The sequence below is a fragment of the Ahaetulla prasina genome, chromosome 1, assembly GCF_028640845.1.
Source record: "Ahaetulla prasina isolate Xishuangbanna chromosome 1, ASM2864084v1, whole genome shotgun sequence".
NCBI classification, from domain to species: Eukaryota; Metazoa; Chordata; class Lepidosauria; order Squamata; family Colubridae; genus Ahaetulla; species Ahaetulla prasina.
Genome location: NC_080539.1, coordinates 158,906,685 through 158,921,868, shown reverse-complemented (window position 1 = coordinate 158,921,868; position 15,184 = coordinate 158,906,685). Strand labels below are relative to the sequence as shown.

General features: G+C 39.8%; 1 protein-coding gene across 1 annotated transcript; it reads left to right on the top strand.

Moving 5' to 3' along the window:
• The first annotated feature begins 4,239 nt into the window (after positions 1-4,239).
• Positions 4,240-12,617, top strand: NT5C1B (5'-nucleotidase, cytosolic IB). The gene is made up of 6 exons (XM_058179190.1): positions 4,240-4,576; positions 5,194-5,361; positions 7,607-7,736; positions 8,944-9,066; positions 10,255-10,439; positions 11,391-12,617. Exons 1-6 carry the CDS (start codon positions 4,421-4,423, stop codon positions 11,751-11,753), a joined length of 1,125 nt encoding a protein of 374 aa, XP_058035173.1. The 5' UTR covers positions 4,240-4,420; the 3' UTR covers positions 11,754-12,617.
• The last annotated feature ends 2,567 nt before the right edge of the window (positions 12,618-15,184 follow it).

The following is a 15,184-nucleotide window of genomic DNA, read 5'->3' as shown; positions in this document are numbered from 1 at the left end:
GTGGGAATGGCGATTTTACAGTATCCTTCCCCTGCCACGCCCACCAAGCCACATCTACAGAACCAGTAGTAAAAAAATTTGAAAGCCACCTTTGCTTACAACAACTCATAGGACTGGAGGTAGCCTTCGGTGGCATTCAGACCAAATCTAAATCTCATTCCAATACTTCTATTTGCCAGGAATGCATATTTATCACTACAGATGATATATGCAGTAACAATGTAATTTGGCAATTAAATCCCTCTGAAAGCAACAGGACTGAATTCCAATTTAGGATTATAAAAATGTGAAAGGAAGGCATATGCTGGTAAATCTGTGAAATCACTTGGAAAGCTGCTGACTATCCCAGATTTGATTTTGTGAGCCCAATTCATAGAGAAATTATGCCAGGATATATTTATTTAGTCTCTTCCCAAAATTCCCAAAGTTTTAACCAAAAACTATCTACTATTGACCTCCCCCCATTCCTAAGAGGTCTGTAAGGGGCGTGCATAAGAGCACCAATTCTGCCTACCATTCCTGTCCTAATGTTTCCTTTGATTGTATCCAATTTCTTATAGTTATTACATACTTATGCTTATATATATATGCTTATATATCGTAGTTATTTCATGCTTATGTTTATATATACTGTTGTGACAAATAAATAAATAAAAAATAAAAATAAAAAAATCCTTCCCCCCCCCCCTTATATAACTACTGGCAGAAAATCTTGGGAATGGCAGACTCAGTCTCTCAGAGGAAGATTGTCAAAATCCAAATCTCAGATCATTTATTTTAGCTGATCTATCATGACATATATTTCTTTAATAAACTCTTGTCAGTGGGAGCCCAGTGTTATGGGTTCATTCTGGATGGTTTAGACACAGTCAGGACAAACCAGCAGATAAGAGTTTATTATCCAAGAAAATATTCTATTTATTGTTTTATACTACACTGGTATTGCTTCAATTTTTACTGATAGTCTTAATCCACACTCCAGATCAGGGCTGTCAAACTCACGGGAGGCCGTGGGCCAGATGTGTCACGTACTGGCCACGCCCACCTCAATTTTAGTGAAGGGGGGGGGAAAGTCACGATATGTCACATGATGATGCAAGTTTGACACCCTTGCTCCAGATCATTTCTGGATCAATACAAGTCTATTATATTATTTGCAGAGTTTTCACTGTTTTCCCCTTAGTTTCATCATCACATCCCATGCTAAGCACATTGGGCTATAAACATACTTTTTGTTTGGTACACTGAAATTAAAAAGTTTCTGCTTTTATCTCTTACTTTGCTGTTTTAAATATTGTACTGTACTGTAGATATTTTTCTTCCTTGAAACTCTTACTTTTCTGTTTTCTATTTGATTTGCTTTGCTTTATCTCTTATTTGCTGTTTTAAATACTGTACTGTATAGAGATTTCCCCCCCTTTCCTTGAAACTGCTTTCACTTTCAATCTCTTTACCCAGTAAAGTATTTTCTTGGCTCATGGGCTCCCTGTGACAGCCCTTCTCTTTGTCTCTTGGAGATTCCAGATGGCTGAGTCACTTGGGAAGGCATTTTACCTCTATAGCCTCTTTCATTACTGCTTGCATAAGCTTTCACTGAGTTTTTTTTCTATCAGTCCCACAAGTGAGTTTCTCCTACTTGTCCCAGGTCATTCTGTTCTCAGACTCGTATCTTTTGCCTTTCTGTCAATAAAGCAATATCCTCTAGGCCAGTATTTTCCAAACTTGACAGCTTTAAGATGTGTGGACTTCAACTCCCAGAATGCATGCCATATCATGCTGAAAGCAGTATGCTGGCTGGGGAATTCTGTGAGTTGAAATCCACATATCTTAAAAGTTGCTAAGGTTGAGAAACACTGGCTTATAGTATTATCAGTTATTTCCAGCTGTTCCTCTTTCCCACCCACCCCACATAGCATTTCCATTCTCCACTCTATTCAAACCATTCTTAATGCTCTTCACTACTCCAGGCTTAACAAGCCTATCAGTACTCACTGCAGCTGACCAATAGGAGAGGGCAAAGAAAGTCCACACATCTTAAAGTTACCAAGTTTGAAAAACATGATGCTTCCAACATACTTCACCCTACATCACATTAAACCACTCCTTCAAGCAGTCATCACAGCTGCAATGAATCAATCAATAAACCTTCCCTCCAAATTATCAGCAACTGGCAACCAGGCAGAGAACCTATAGGGTTAGCATTTCTTTCTTCTAGAAACTAATGAATCTATTATTTGAGAAACTTGGTTTCTCCCCATCAAGGAGAGGAAGGAAAGACTATTTTTCCAATATATAGGTTGTTTTTCTTTACACGTACTTATGAAGGAACAGTTCACATTTTCCAAACTCTTCTAAGAAAGCTTCCTTTTATCTTTACCTATTTAGTTTTCCTTTCACTACCAATCCTAAAGACATCTATTAAGGATTTTTTTTAAAAATGCCTTCAAATCCATTCTTTTAATCCCTGCAGGGTTTTTTTTGTTTTTTTTAGCAAGAAGCGGTTTACCATTGCCTTCTTCCCAGGATTGACAAGATTGATTGGCCTAAGATTACCCAGCTGGTTTCATGTCTAAGGTAGAACTCCAAACTCACCTAATTTCTATCCTGATGCCTTAATCACTCCACAAAACCAGCTTTTGTATTAAAGATTAAACACATTAATTCTAAATTATAGAATGGCCATCTCAGAGATTTTATTACGTTTTCCTTATTAGGCAAAATTAAAACACAATTTCAAAGGCATTCTATTTGGGCAAGAGTCACCTCTTCCCAGAAATTCAATGCACATCTTTCATATTATATAATCTTGGATATTTCAATGTCATAGAAAGACTGAAGATCTATTAATGTTCTCATACATATTTTGTTATTTGGTTTTTAAATTAAATATTTTTAATTTATATAATTTAATGCCCTCTAAATGTTTTAATTGTAATTCCCATGTTTTCCAGACACAAACATAGTCTGCCTAAGTTGAGAAACATTGGGCTAACTTTAAGACATGTGGCTGGCCAGGGAATTCTGGGACTTTTAAGTTCACACAATTTAAAGTCATTAAGGTTGAGAAACATAGGTCTTAGCTCCTTGGAAAACATATTTGGGGGAAGATTCACTCAGAAGGAATCCTATTTAGTTATTACACTCCTTGGAGGGAAAAATCAACCCTTTTGATGCTTTTTGAAGCACAAGTCCAAACAACACTAATAGCAAAAGCAGCAACAACACCTGTTGCCTCATATACTCCCAGCTGACAGAGCTATAAAACCTAAGGGGAACAAAAAACAAGAAATGCAAATTGCTTCCAGGCCCTTTTCTGCTTCTTCAGATTAAAATCCCACTCCATTCCCATTTTCCTGAAGGAACCCCCATTATGGAGCTCATTGGCAGTTATTTTCTAAGTTGACATTCACCGCTTCCTTCCTTAAAAAGTTTCTAACCCGACCCAACAAGATCCACTACTCCCTTTTTTTCAGATGCACTGAATGTATACAACAGTACATTTGGTGACTGTTCAAGTTACATTGCCACTGAAAAAAGTGACTTCTGTTTTTCACACGACTGTTGTAGCATTTCCATGGTCATATGGTCAAAATTTGGATGCTTCTCAACAGGTTCATATTTATGATGGTTGTAGTGTCACGTGGTCATCTTTTGTGACTTTCTGACAAGCAAAGTCAACTGGGAAGCCAGATTCACTTAACAACCATGCAATTGGCAGTTAAGTGAAAGAGCTGTGGTGGCACAATGGTTAGAATGCAGTATTTGCAGATTGTTTCTGCCAACAGTTCGATTCTCACCAGCTCAAGGTTGACTCAGCCTTCCATCCTTCGGTAAAACGAGGAGCCAGATTATTGGGGGCAATACGCTGACTCTGTAAACTGCTTAGAGGGAGCTATAAAACACTGTGAAGCAGTATATAAATCTAAGTGCGACTGCTATTCACTTAACAACTGTAACAGAATTGGAAGGAGTCTTGTAGGTCATCTAGTCCAACCCCCTGCTCACGCAGGCAAGAAAGGTCATAAAATGGGGGGGGGGGGAAATCACAAACAAATGTCTGGCTTAGCAGCATAAACGTTGGGCTCAATTGTGGTCGTAAGCCGAGGACTACCTGTATTTAAGGTTTCCTTTAAAAAAAAAAAAAGACAAAACCTGGTTCCCTCCCTCACCCGACTCGCCCTTCTCCGCCTCGGCTCGAGCGCAAAGGGTGTGGCGAAGCGAGGCGTTAATAGACGCGCGTAGCCCAAGAGAAACTCGGCTGCTCCGGGCGTAAAAGAGCCGGTTGCGCGGCTTCCTGCAGGAGCGGGCGGGGCCGTGGGATGCCTGGCGGGGTGCGGTTTTTCAGCTTCTTCTCCAGGCCTTGTGGAAGACGCGTTTTTGTTTTTTCTGCCCGGCGGCCGCCGAACTCCCCCCAAAAACCATGAGCGGCTCTGGCCCAGACAAAGAGGAACCCCCGAAGAGCGAAGTGGAGAGCAAAACGGAGCTTCCCCAAGAGGAACCCGACGGGGCTGAGATGGACTGGGAGGCGGCGAGGATTGCCTACGAGAGCCTCACCAGCACCAAGAGACCCCGGCCGGTGAGTATGGCGGGGAGGAGGGTGGGCGTTTCCGTCCTGAAGGGACGCTGGGGCTGAATGGCGAGCCAAAGCGCGGGAAGCCGGGGAGGGGGGACGGCTTCGGCGACCCTCTTGCCACAGGAGGGGCGGGGACCCTGCCGGCTTTTCCTTTTGTTTTTTCCCCCCTTCCACGCTGTTAAAATGCCCCCGCCGCGTGCGGTTTGCTTTCCCCGCCACTCCTACTCCTGGCTCGTGGAGCTTTCCCCGCCTCGCGTGTCTTTTTTTTTCCCCCTCCTCCCTTGGTGGTCGTTGTTGTTTGTTTCTCTAGACGCTCCCCCCCCCCATCCCCTTGTTTTTTTGTTTTTTTATTTATTTATTTGTCACAACAATATATGTAGGTGTCATACAAAAAGATTATATAGTAAATAAACACATATATGGGTAAATATAAGGAGGTATAAGCATATATATAGGAAGGAGAAAAGAAAAAACAAACAAACAATAGGACAGGAACGGTAGGCACGTTTGTGCGCTTATGCACGCCCCTTATGACTTCTCCTGAGACTTTCCCTGTCTTTGTTTGGTTTGGACTCAACCGTTTTGTTTTTGTTTCTCCCCCTCCCCGCTCGTTCCTTCAGCCCAAGCCTCAAAATGCCATCACCATTGCAGTGTCTTCCCGAGCTCTCTTCGATATGGTGGAGGAAAGGAAAATTTATGAAGAGCAAGGTCTGGAAAAGTACGTGGAATACCAACAGGCCAACGAGAACGTCACTCTGAAACCTGGCCCTGCTTTTGCCTTTGTCAAGGTAAACTCCCTTCAGTTCCCTGGATATCTTTTTTTTTTTCTATTTAGCACATGCTTTCCTTCCTGCCTTTTTTTTTTTTTTTTGCAGCTTCTGATCTTTTCTTTCTTTTTCCTGGAGCGCGCATGGCAAATAATAATAGGACTGTATTTCATAATTCTGCCATCTGACAGACACCATTGGAGATGTCTTAATAATAATAATAATAATATTTTAATTTATAGACCGCCCTTCTCCCGAAGGACTCAGGGCGGTGAACAGCCAGTTAAAATACAGGAAAACAGACAATATTAAAAACAACCCTTAAAAAACTCATTCAATTGGCCAAAACTAAAACACAGTTACACCCTATAAATTACAAAAAATTTAAAACCCCAATTAATCAAATTAAAATTTTAAAAAATCAAGCCAGTCCAGCGAGACGGAACAAATAGGTTTTAAGTTCGCGGCGAAAGGTCCTAAGGTCAGACAATTGTCGAAGTCCATGGAGAAGCTCGTTCCACAGGGTAGGAGCCCCCACAGAGAAGGCCCTCCCTCTGGGGGCCGCCAGTCGACATTGTTTGGCTGACGGCACCCTAAGGAGTCCCTTTCTGTGAGAACGCACCGGTCACTGGGAGATTGAAGCCGGCAGAAGACGGTCCCTTAAATATCCCGGTCCTAAGCCATGGAGCGCTTTAAAGGTCGTCACCAAAACCTTGAAGCGCACCCGGAAGACCACAGGTAGCCAGTGCAGTCTGCGCAGGATAGGTGTTACGTGGGAGCTATGTGCTGCTCCCTCAGTAACCCGCGCAGCCGCATTCTGGACTAACTGGAGTCTCCGAGTGCTCTTCAAGGGGAGCCCCATGTAGAGAGCATTGCAGTAGTCCAAGCGAGATGTAACGAGAGCATGAGTGACCGTGCATAGGGCATCCCGGTCCAGGAAGGGACGCAACTGGCGGATCAGGCGAACCTGATAAAAAGCTCTCCTGGAGACGGTCGTCAAATGGTCTTCAAAAGACAACCGTCCATCCAGGAGCACGCCCAAGTTGCGCACCTTCTCTGTCGGGGCCAGTTGTTTCTGTTACTTCTTTCTATAGAAGCTCCTTAAATACTTTACTTCCTCCTCTATGATCTGCTAGAAACTGTTGTGTAAAAACATGGGGTGAGTTGCACCACAGTCCCTATTTGGTGTTCCCTCAGCTTCTTCATTGTAGAGATAGTCAGTTTCCCATCACTGGCTAGAAGAGATAAGTCCTTCTGTCATGTCCTTTTCTTTCCAATTTCTCACCTCTTCATTATCAATACTTCCTTTCCCATCCATTTCTCAGTATGTACCCTTATTTGAGCCACTGCATCATTTTCACCCTTCTGCAGCAGCCCTCAATTTAAAGTTTAAATTGCTTTAAACTTTAAACTAGGATAGTGTTCCATTTAACATGGTATATCTGCGTTGACTGATGGTGGCTGAAGATAATCAGCTGTGGACTACTTTTACCATGCAAATAAGTATGCTGTTCCACTGAACCTTTTCTTGGTGATTTCATCCAACTGGAACCTAGCTAATTCATAGCTCTATCTTAAACTTCCCTTCTTTTTCATCAAGGGGATTATATGATTAATTTGGGGAAAAAGCAGAAAATAGATGGTGACAGAACCTGAGAAAGTGTGCTGAAGCACATCAAGCAATGTTTCATGTTCAGCCTCCTATTTGACCAGGTGAGGCTGAGAATGCTGTAAACTGAAATGCTGATGAGTCACTTTTAGTCTGTGCATACAATGCATAATTATCAAGGGAAACCTCAAGTAACTTTTATTGCTTAAGGCAAAGGGCAACATTATGCCCTCCACCCATTCCAGGTGCTGTAGTTAATCATACTAGTAATTGAGTCTTCATGCATGCAAATAGATCACTTTCTTCCACATGCTTGGAGAACAAGCTAGCCTAAGGGACATAGGGTGGGTCATCCATCCAACCCTGGTTGTTGCCTGCTGTGTATTAAGTTACTACTGCTTGGGCAACCATCTCCCTTTGTTTAGTGAAGCCATCCCTATTTATGTTCCTCAGCATCTTAGTTACTATAGTTGTTAAAGGAAGACAATTGGGTTTGATACATCTGCAGCAAGTCCTAACAGATCCTGGAGAGGTCAAGAAGTGAAGTCATAGGCAGGTTAGACTGGTAAGTACATTCTTCTTCTAGGCATATCCCACCCAAGCCTCTTGATGAAATAATTGAGCAAATATATGTGTTTATCCACTTGCTCTTCACAGGCGGTGGAACATGTAAATGCACGACTTCGTGAATTATATCCTGATGATGAAGAACTGTTTGATATTGTGCTCATGACTAATAACCATGCCCAAGTGGGAGTGAGACTTATCAACAGCATAAACCATTACGGTGAGCCTGAAGTCTGGTTGCCTAGGCATTAGGCTAGGCTACTATGACATCTTTCATCTTTCTGTATCCTATAGAATTCTAAGACTAAAACAAAGTGCACCAAGGGTGGTTGATTCATTGCTATTCCTTTTGTGTGAAAAGCAGAGCTGTGAGATGAGGATTTGATGGCACTGCATAGAGTTGAATGTAATGTAGGACAGTCCCAAAGGTGCTTTTTTTCAAGAGGACTTTCTGGTTTTTCTTTGAAGACGTTTCACTTCTCATCCAAGGAGCTGCTTCAGCCTCTTGAAAAAAGCACCTTTGGGACAACCATGACCTGGATGACTAAGAATCTCCATAGACAAACGTAGGACAGTGCATTATTGTATTGCAATTCCTGTTGGCCAAAGGGTTTCACCAGGTTTAGGTAGCATGTCAAAGGTCATACCCCAAAGTAAGGAGAGGTGGGCTCTTTTGAGACCATCTTAACTTTTAGGCCAGGGGTCCTCAATCTCCAATCTGCAGCCTGTTGGGAACTGGGCCATGCAAGCAGCCAATGAGCACTTGAAATTTCATTTGCACATGCATGGGATTTAGGTAGCGTGTGTGAAACCATGCTCCCCCCCCACTGTCAGTCATGGAGCTAGAAAAGTCGGGAACACCTCTGTTTTAGGCACCAGCTTTGCCTTTCAAGCCCAAAATACAAAAATGGAGCTCAGACGTCTAATCCTAATTACTCTGAGCCATAAAAGGTATGCTGGCCAGCTATGTCTGGCCTATTCCTATTCTTAAAAGCGGAGCTATACAACTGGTTGCACCTCAATCTCCTGCCTAGAAATGTACTCTTCCATGTTTAGGAAGTTCATGACCCTTTTTATTTCTATGCCAGCATTACCACCCCAGGATTATACTGCTAGATAATTATATTAGCAAAATATCAGTTTGGAGGAAAATAGTTTTTCTCTTGAAACGTTGAGTAGAATCATGACACACAGATTTTTTTCCAACCTAGCTGAAAATGCATTCTTTCAACAAGAAATATCTGTTCAGCTGTTTTCTTTTAGCATTGTGCAGCTAGAAAGATTTCAGATATATTGCTCATAAATATAACATCAACAAAATTTAAAGTAGATTCAAAATGTTTTTAACTGGGACACAATTATTGCATAAATAGTAAGTAAGAATTTCTCTGTGTGAGTTGGGACTGAGAATTTTTCTTAACATCTAGGTCTTCTAATTGAACGGTTCTGTATGACTGGAGGCAAGAGTCCCATTGGATACCTGAAAGGATACCTTACCAATCTGTATCTTTCTGCTGACTCTGAAAAAGTCCAGGAAGCCATCGAAGAAGGTTTGCATTGAGTTTTTCATTGCTTTGGTTGAATACTAAGCATAGTTTACAAGAAGAGTTCTCCATTCCTCTGAAAACAATAGAATACCCTATCCCACCAGACTTGAAATCCTAGGCTTAGAAAACTTGGAACTCCGTCGCCTTCGACAAGACCTAAGCTTAACTCACAGAATCATCTATTGTAATGTCCTTCCGGTTAAAGACTACTTCAGCTTTAATTGCAATAATACTAGAGCAACTAATAGATTTAAACTTAATGTCAACCGCTTTAATCTAGATTGCAGAAAATATGACTTCTGTAACAGAATCATCAGTGCTTGGAACACTTTACCTGACTCTGTGGTCTCTTCCCATAATCCTAAAAGCTTTATCCAAAAACTTTCTACTATTGACCTCACCCCATTCCTAAGAGGACCATAAGGGGCGTGCATAAGTGCACAAAGGTGCCTACTGTTCCTGTCCTATTGTTTTTCTTCTTCCTATATATATGCTTATACCTCCTTATATTTACTCATATATGTTTATATACTATATAATCTTTTGTATGATTCCTACATATATTGTTGTGACAAAATAAATAAAATAAAATAAAATAAATAAAATAAAATAGTTTTGATTAATTAATTCTTTAACTGGATCAATTTGTTAATTTTAAAAAAATGGAAAGTTTTGATTAAATCAAAACCTTAATTAGAAATTTAAAAATATGGGTCTGATCCTACATTCTTGAGAATAGTTTAATAAGAAGGTAATGCAGCTGTTTCTTCTGTCTCCAAGTGTACTGGACTAGTTGTTAAGACACCAATCTAAACATGAGATTGTGAGTTCTAGTCCCACTTTGAGCACAGACCCAGCTGGGTGACCTTGGGATAATTGCTTTCTCTCAGCCCTAGGAAGGAGGCAATGGCAAATCACTTCTGAAAAACCTTGTCAAGAAAACTGCAGGGACTTATACAGACAGTCTCCAATAAATTGACACAATTGAACAGAAGAAAAAACTGTGTTCCATTAAATCATGTTCATAATGGCAATTCTAGTTGTCTATGAGAAAGGCAGAAAATTATTAGATCTTGCAATTTTTGCTCAGATAACTAGCTGACAATTTTGTACATTTTGGAAATATTCATTAATGCTGGCCTTGAGATTTAGTAGAAGGCATCCTGAATTGTTTCTGTAACATTTCTGCAGGAATTGCTGCTGCCATTTTATTTTCTGGTAATAAAAATGTGCCTTATGATGATAAACAACTCCGAGTAGCCTTTGATGGAGATGCTGTTCTTTTTTCTGATGAGTCTGAAATCATTGTGAAAGAACATGGCCTGGATAGGTTTTTTGAGCATGAGAAGATCCATGAGAATACACCTCTGGCGAAGGTAGAGTGGCCACTTTCTGCATTTTCTTTGTTTTCTTATAATGTGGCCTATATTTTCATTCTGTATTTTGATTTCAATATTTCTTTTTCTGAAAAGGAATTAGGAATCTGTTCGTGTTTTGATTTAAATATGAGCTCCTTGCTTAAAATGTTTATTAAGCTTTTAAGAACTGCTGATGCATAAAGCAGCTTGTTCATTATGTATTTATTTTAAATATTTATAACCAGTTCAAAGGATCTTATAATGGACTACGATAGCAAAGTAATATGGCAGAACCAAATAAAGTGAGTAATGATTTTTAAAATACACAGAGTCAGAATAGAATAGAATTGAATTGAATTGAATTGAATTGAATTCTTTATTGGCCAAGTGTGATTGGACACACAAGGAATTTGTCTTGGTGCATATGCTCTCGGTGCACATAAAAGAAAAGATACATTCGTCAAGGTACAACACTTACAACACTTAATGATAGTCATAGGGTACAAATTTAACACTTAATGATACAACACTTAATGATAGTCATAGGGTAATGATATAATGACATTGGCACTTAAAGATAAAAAGACAAAAATGTTACTGTCAGTTTAGCAATTGGCTGCTAAAATTGGATGGTGCATTTTGGGGAACACCATGAGCTGAAAGCCACATGTAGCCACAAATTGCCATCTATCCTGTTGATAAATAATCGTAACTTCAGGATTGTGTTGGATTCTGACAGATTATGCACCCTTATTTCATGGATGGGTTTTTTTAATGAAGCCTTTGCCCTCATGGAATTGGCCCCTCAATTGAAATTACAAAGGCAATCTCGATATATCTACATATGCGCTGCAGTCAACAAGTTTGCAATGCACTGAAAGTCCCATTAATGATCAGCAATCCTGCCTCTCCTTAAAGGAAAAATGGTGTAGAATTCTAAATGTATTTGTGTTATCTTTGCACCTTTAGGGTCCTTTGAAATGTTTCCTGGAAGACCTTGGAAGGCTCCAGAAGAAGTTTTACCTAAAGAACGAACGGTTGGACTCACCAGTCAGGACTTATCTGGTGACAGCCAGGAGTGCTGCCAGCTCTGGAGCCAGAGTGCTGAAGACACTTCGAAGCTGGGGAGTGCAGATTGACGAAGCCCTCTTCCTCGCAGGGGCACCCAAGGGTCCAATCTTGGCAAAAATCAGACCTCACATTTTCTTCGACGATCAGATGTTTCACATTGAAGGAGCACAGCAGCTGGGCACTATTGCTGCACATGTACCATATGGCATCGGACAGAAGTACCACAAATCCAAACTGAAAGAGAGCCCAGCCAAAAATTAGTTCGATTTACCTTGCACATAATTTCACTGTTAAGTTTAATATTTTCACATGTGGATTTCTATCAATTGATGGGAGTTATTGGGGGTGGGGGGCACATTTTGATATTCACGTTCTTGTACAAATAATAAAACACTTTAAATGCTACAAAGCATATTTGTTTTTAGACATTTCTAGCTTTGACTTATTTAACGTCAGGAAATAAAGCTATGAAATGTGTACAATACAGTGCAGAGTTTAATAAACAATCATTGCTATTGCAAACCAACCACTGCAATAAAATTATCAGTTTTATGAAATTTTGCTTATGTTGTTGCAGAAGCAAGCAGCCTGTAGAGCTGGGGGCAGATTTAAACTTTTCTGAACATACTTACAAAAAGGCTGCAGCGAAAAGCTTCCCTCTTCAAAAAATGGCTGTCCTCTGACATGGCCAATCACAAAACAACCACTTGCCAAAGATGAATGTGCCCCAGCACTCCCTGGCTTATTCCAGTGAGCCCCAACATAACTATTGCAAAGAAGTGTTAAGAGAAGCTTGCGTTGTGCATTACAGCATGGCAGATTAACAGACAGACAGATGGTAGATGGATAGATACCTGACAAATAGGTTTTAAAAGTTAGATGGGACCAGGAAACTATGTTGCCTCCTACTAGATACTGTATTGTAAGATACAGTCTGTCAGACCCTGTAGGCTCCCAGTAGAGGGCATGATCAATAGTGTAGAATGCAATTTAGGTGGCTAAGCTTATATTCTTGATACAGCTGATGATCTATATCAGTGTTTCGCAACGGTTGCCATTTTAAGATGTCTGGACTTCAACTCCCAGAAGCTTCTGTGCATGCACAAAGACGTCCAGCTGCTACCGGTTCACCCGATCCAGGGCAAACTGGTAGCAACCCACCACTGCATGGAACACTTACCACGGAAGTGGTACCTATTTGCATGCTTCCAAACTGCTATAAGGAGTTGGGGCAAGTAACAGAAGCTTACACCATTGCACAGTGTTTGGATCTCAAACCCAGCTTTGCAGTCTTTAGTGGTCTTTAGCCATTATCCATTATGCCCCATACATACATACATACATTATTGTTTTAATTTAAACTTCAGAACTTTTAGGTCAACATAATCGGCACTTAATGAATACAGTAGCATAAGTTTGGCTGCTATCACTGTCCTTTCTCATTAATCGCCACATAGGAGAACCTGAAAGTAAAGTTCTTTGGCCTTTCAAGCAAATTAATGAGAAGTAGGGCAGAAAATTCTCAGTGAACATCTCTGTGTAATGTGTAGCTATAAATTTTCTGACTAGAGCCTGAGAGAATCTGCCTTGGAAGGGTTACATAAGCAGGCTATGGTGAATATCTTCCTCCATTTACAGTCACTGCAGCTAGGCACTTGAATCCAGTTTTTCTGAACATTAATAACCTCAGAGCTTTTCAAACACTAATTTGGCTTTGTGAAAGGCTGTTACAGCCATAAACTCCGCATAAACTAAAAATTTACTGCTCAACACCTTCCAAAATTATTGAAAATAACTTGCAGAATTAATAGAAGTATCTATAAATGTAGAATTGTCTGTATATTTTAAAAAGTGTGTGTATTTTTTTGTTTTTGTGGGATCTGAAGCCCTAGTACCAATTCTACTGGGAAGAAAAAAAATAATTTAAAAGCACATTGCCAAAGGAATGTTTAAATTGATCCTGCTCCAGCTCCATATTTCTCATTGCATTTGACCATTGCAGGACTTCTACCAGAGTTCAAAAATAATTTAGATCCACTTTGATGCAGGGGTGCTATTAAGCAGGTTCTGACAAGTTCTGGAGAACTAATAATGGAAATTTTGAGTAGTTCGGAGAACTGGCAAATACCACCTCCGGCTGGCCCCAGAGCGGTGAGGGAATGGAGACTTTGCAATATCCTTCCCCTGTTACGCCTGGCAAGCCACACCATGCTCCCCAAGCCACGGCCACAGAACTGGTAGTAAAAAAAATTGAATTCCACCATTGCTTTGATGATACATACATACATACATACATACCCATTGTGCTATTTCCTTTCATGGTAAGTTGCATGGCTGTATGAAGAACACAGACACCAATAAGAAATAACAAAAGAAATTAAGGGCATAAGATAAGAAAAATAAAAAAAATACAAGTAACATTGGTCTACATCAAGACTACAGTATTCCCTACCTCTCTAGCCTTGCAAATTGTCCTTGTTTCCATTGCCTCCACAGATTGTTTCATATATTCCTTCATTCATTAAATTATTCACCTTTTCCAGTCTCGGGACTTTTTATCAGTTCCATCTAGCCATGACTTTCTCTGTCATTCCCTTTTTCTCAACCTATTTACTCTTCCTATTTGTTTTACATTTTGATCTCCATTCATTCTCTCTATGATCAAACCACCCCAGTTTAGGCTTTCCACACAATGGAATCAGATGTAGCTGTTTTTATCCCTTAGCTTTCTTAAATTTATTACGGTACATTATTTATCCTGCTGAATGATCACGTGAGCGAACTGAAAATGCCAGTTATTATCTTGTTATTTATAAGCAAACCTCTGTTTAAAACTACTCTCCCATCTTAATAAAATCTAAATATTAAGTATTTTTCTACTTTTCATAAAAGAATGTCCACATTTTTAACGAATTATCTTATGGTATTAAACTCTGCAAATATATATTATTTTTCTATAATCAATGAATGATCATTCTCTCAAAGAATAGAATGCCTACCGGTAATAAATAATTATCAACATTTTATTGTAACAAAAGATAGAAAAGACATTGTATTTCTCCCTCTGCCTTAGTACAAGCATTTCTGTTCAATGTTCAATGTTAGTTATCATATGATGAAGATGTAACTCTTCCAATGATATTGAAAATATCAAGATAGTACTACTAAACATATAAACTCAGTGGGAAACTATTGGTTAAGGCACCAGGCTAAAAAGCAGGAGATTGAGTTCAGGTCCAGCTTAACCATGAAAACCAGCTGTGTAACTTTGGTCAGTCACTCTCTTTCAGCCCAACCCATTTCACATGGTTGTTGTTGTGGGGAAAATAGGAGGAGGAAGGTGTGGTGGATATATTATCTGCCTTGAATTATTTGCAAAAATAATAAAGATGGGATACAAATAAGTAAATGCATAGGTAAATAAATCACAGGCTCTGATGAATAAGCTAACAATTTGTGACACAGGGCCTAGGTGTCAAGAGATGACGCTGAGCCTGTATATTGATTATATTGGTTTGTGATTGAGGGGTCTGGTTTTGCCCCAACTATTCTTTCTACGTGTATGTTTTTCTGTATTTGTATTTTCTTTAACATTACCTGCCTCTAATTATGAATTTGAGATGGGCAGCTCTCAAAATGGTAATTAATTAATTATCCCAGGTTTGCATTATTCATACTATAACTGAGCTTAT

Excerpts from the sequence above, each read along its gene's own strand:
- NT5C1B (XM_058179190.1), top strand. The coding sequence starts at position 4,421 with ATGAGCGGCTCTGGCCCAGACAAAGAGGAACCCCCGAAGAGCGAAGTG. Across the intron at positions 7,737-8,943 it reads CAACAGCATAAACCATTACG|GTCTTCTAATTGAACGGTTC; the intron begins GTGAGCCTGAAG and ends CTTAACATCTAG. Across the intron at positions 9,067-10,254 it reads CCAGGAAGCCATCGAAGAAG|GAATTGCTGCTGCCATTTTA; the intron begins GTTTGCATTGAG and ends ACATTTCTGCAG.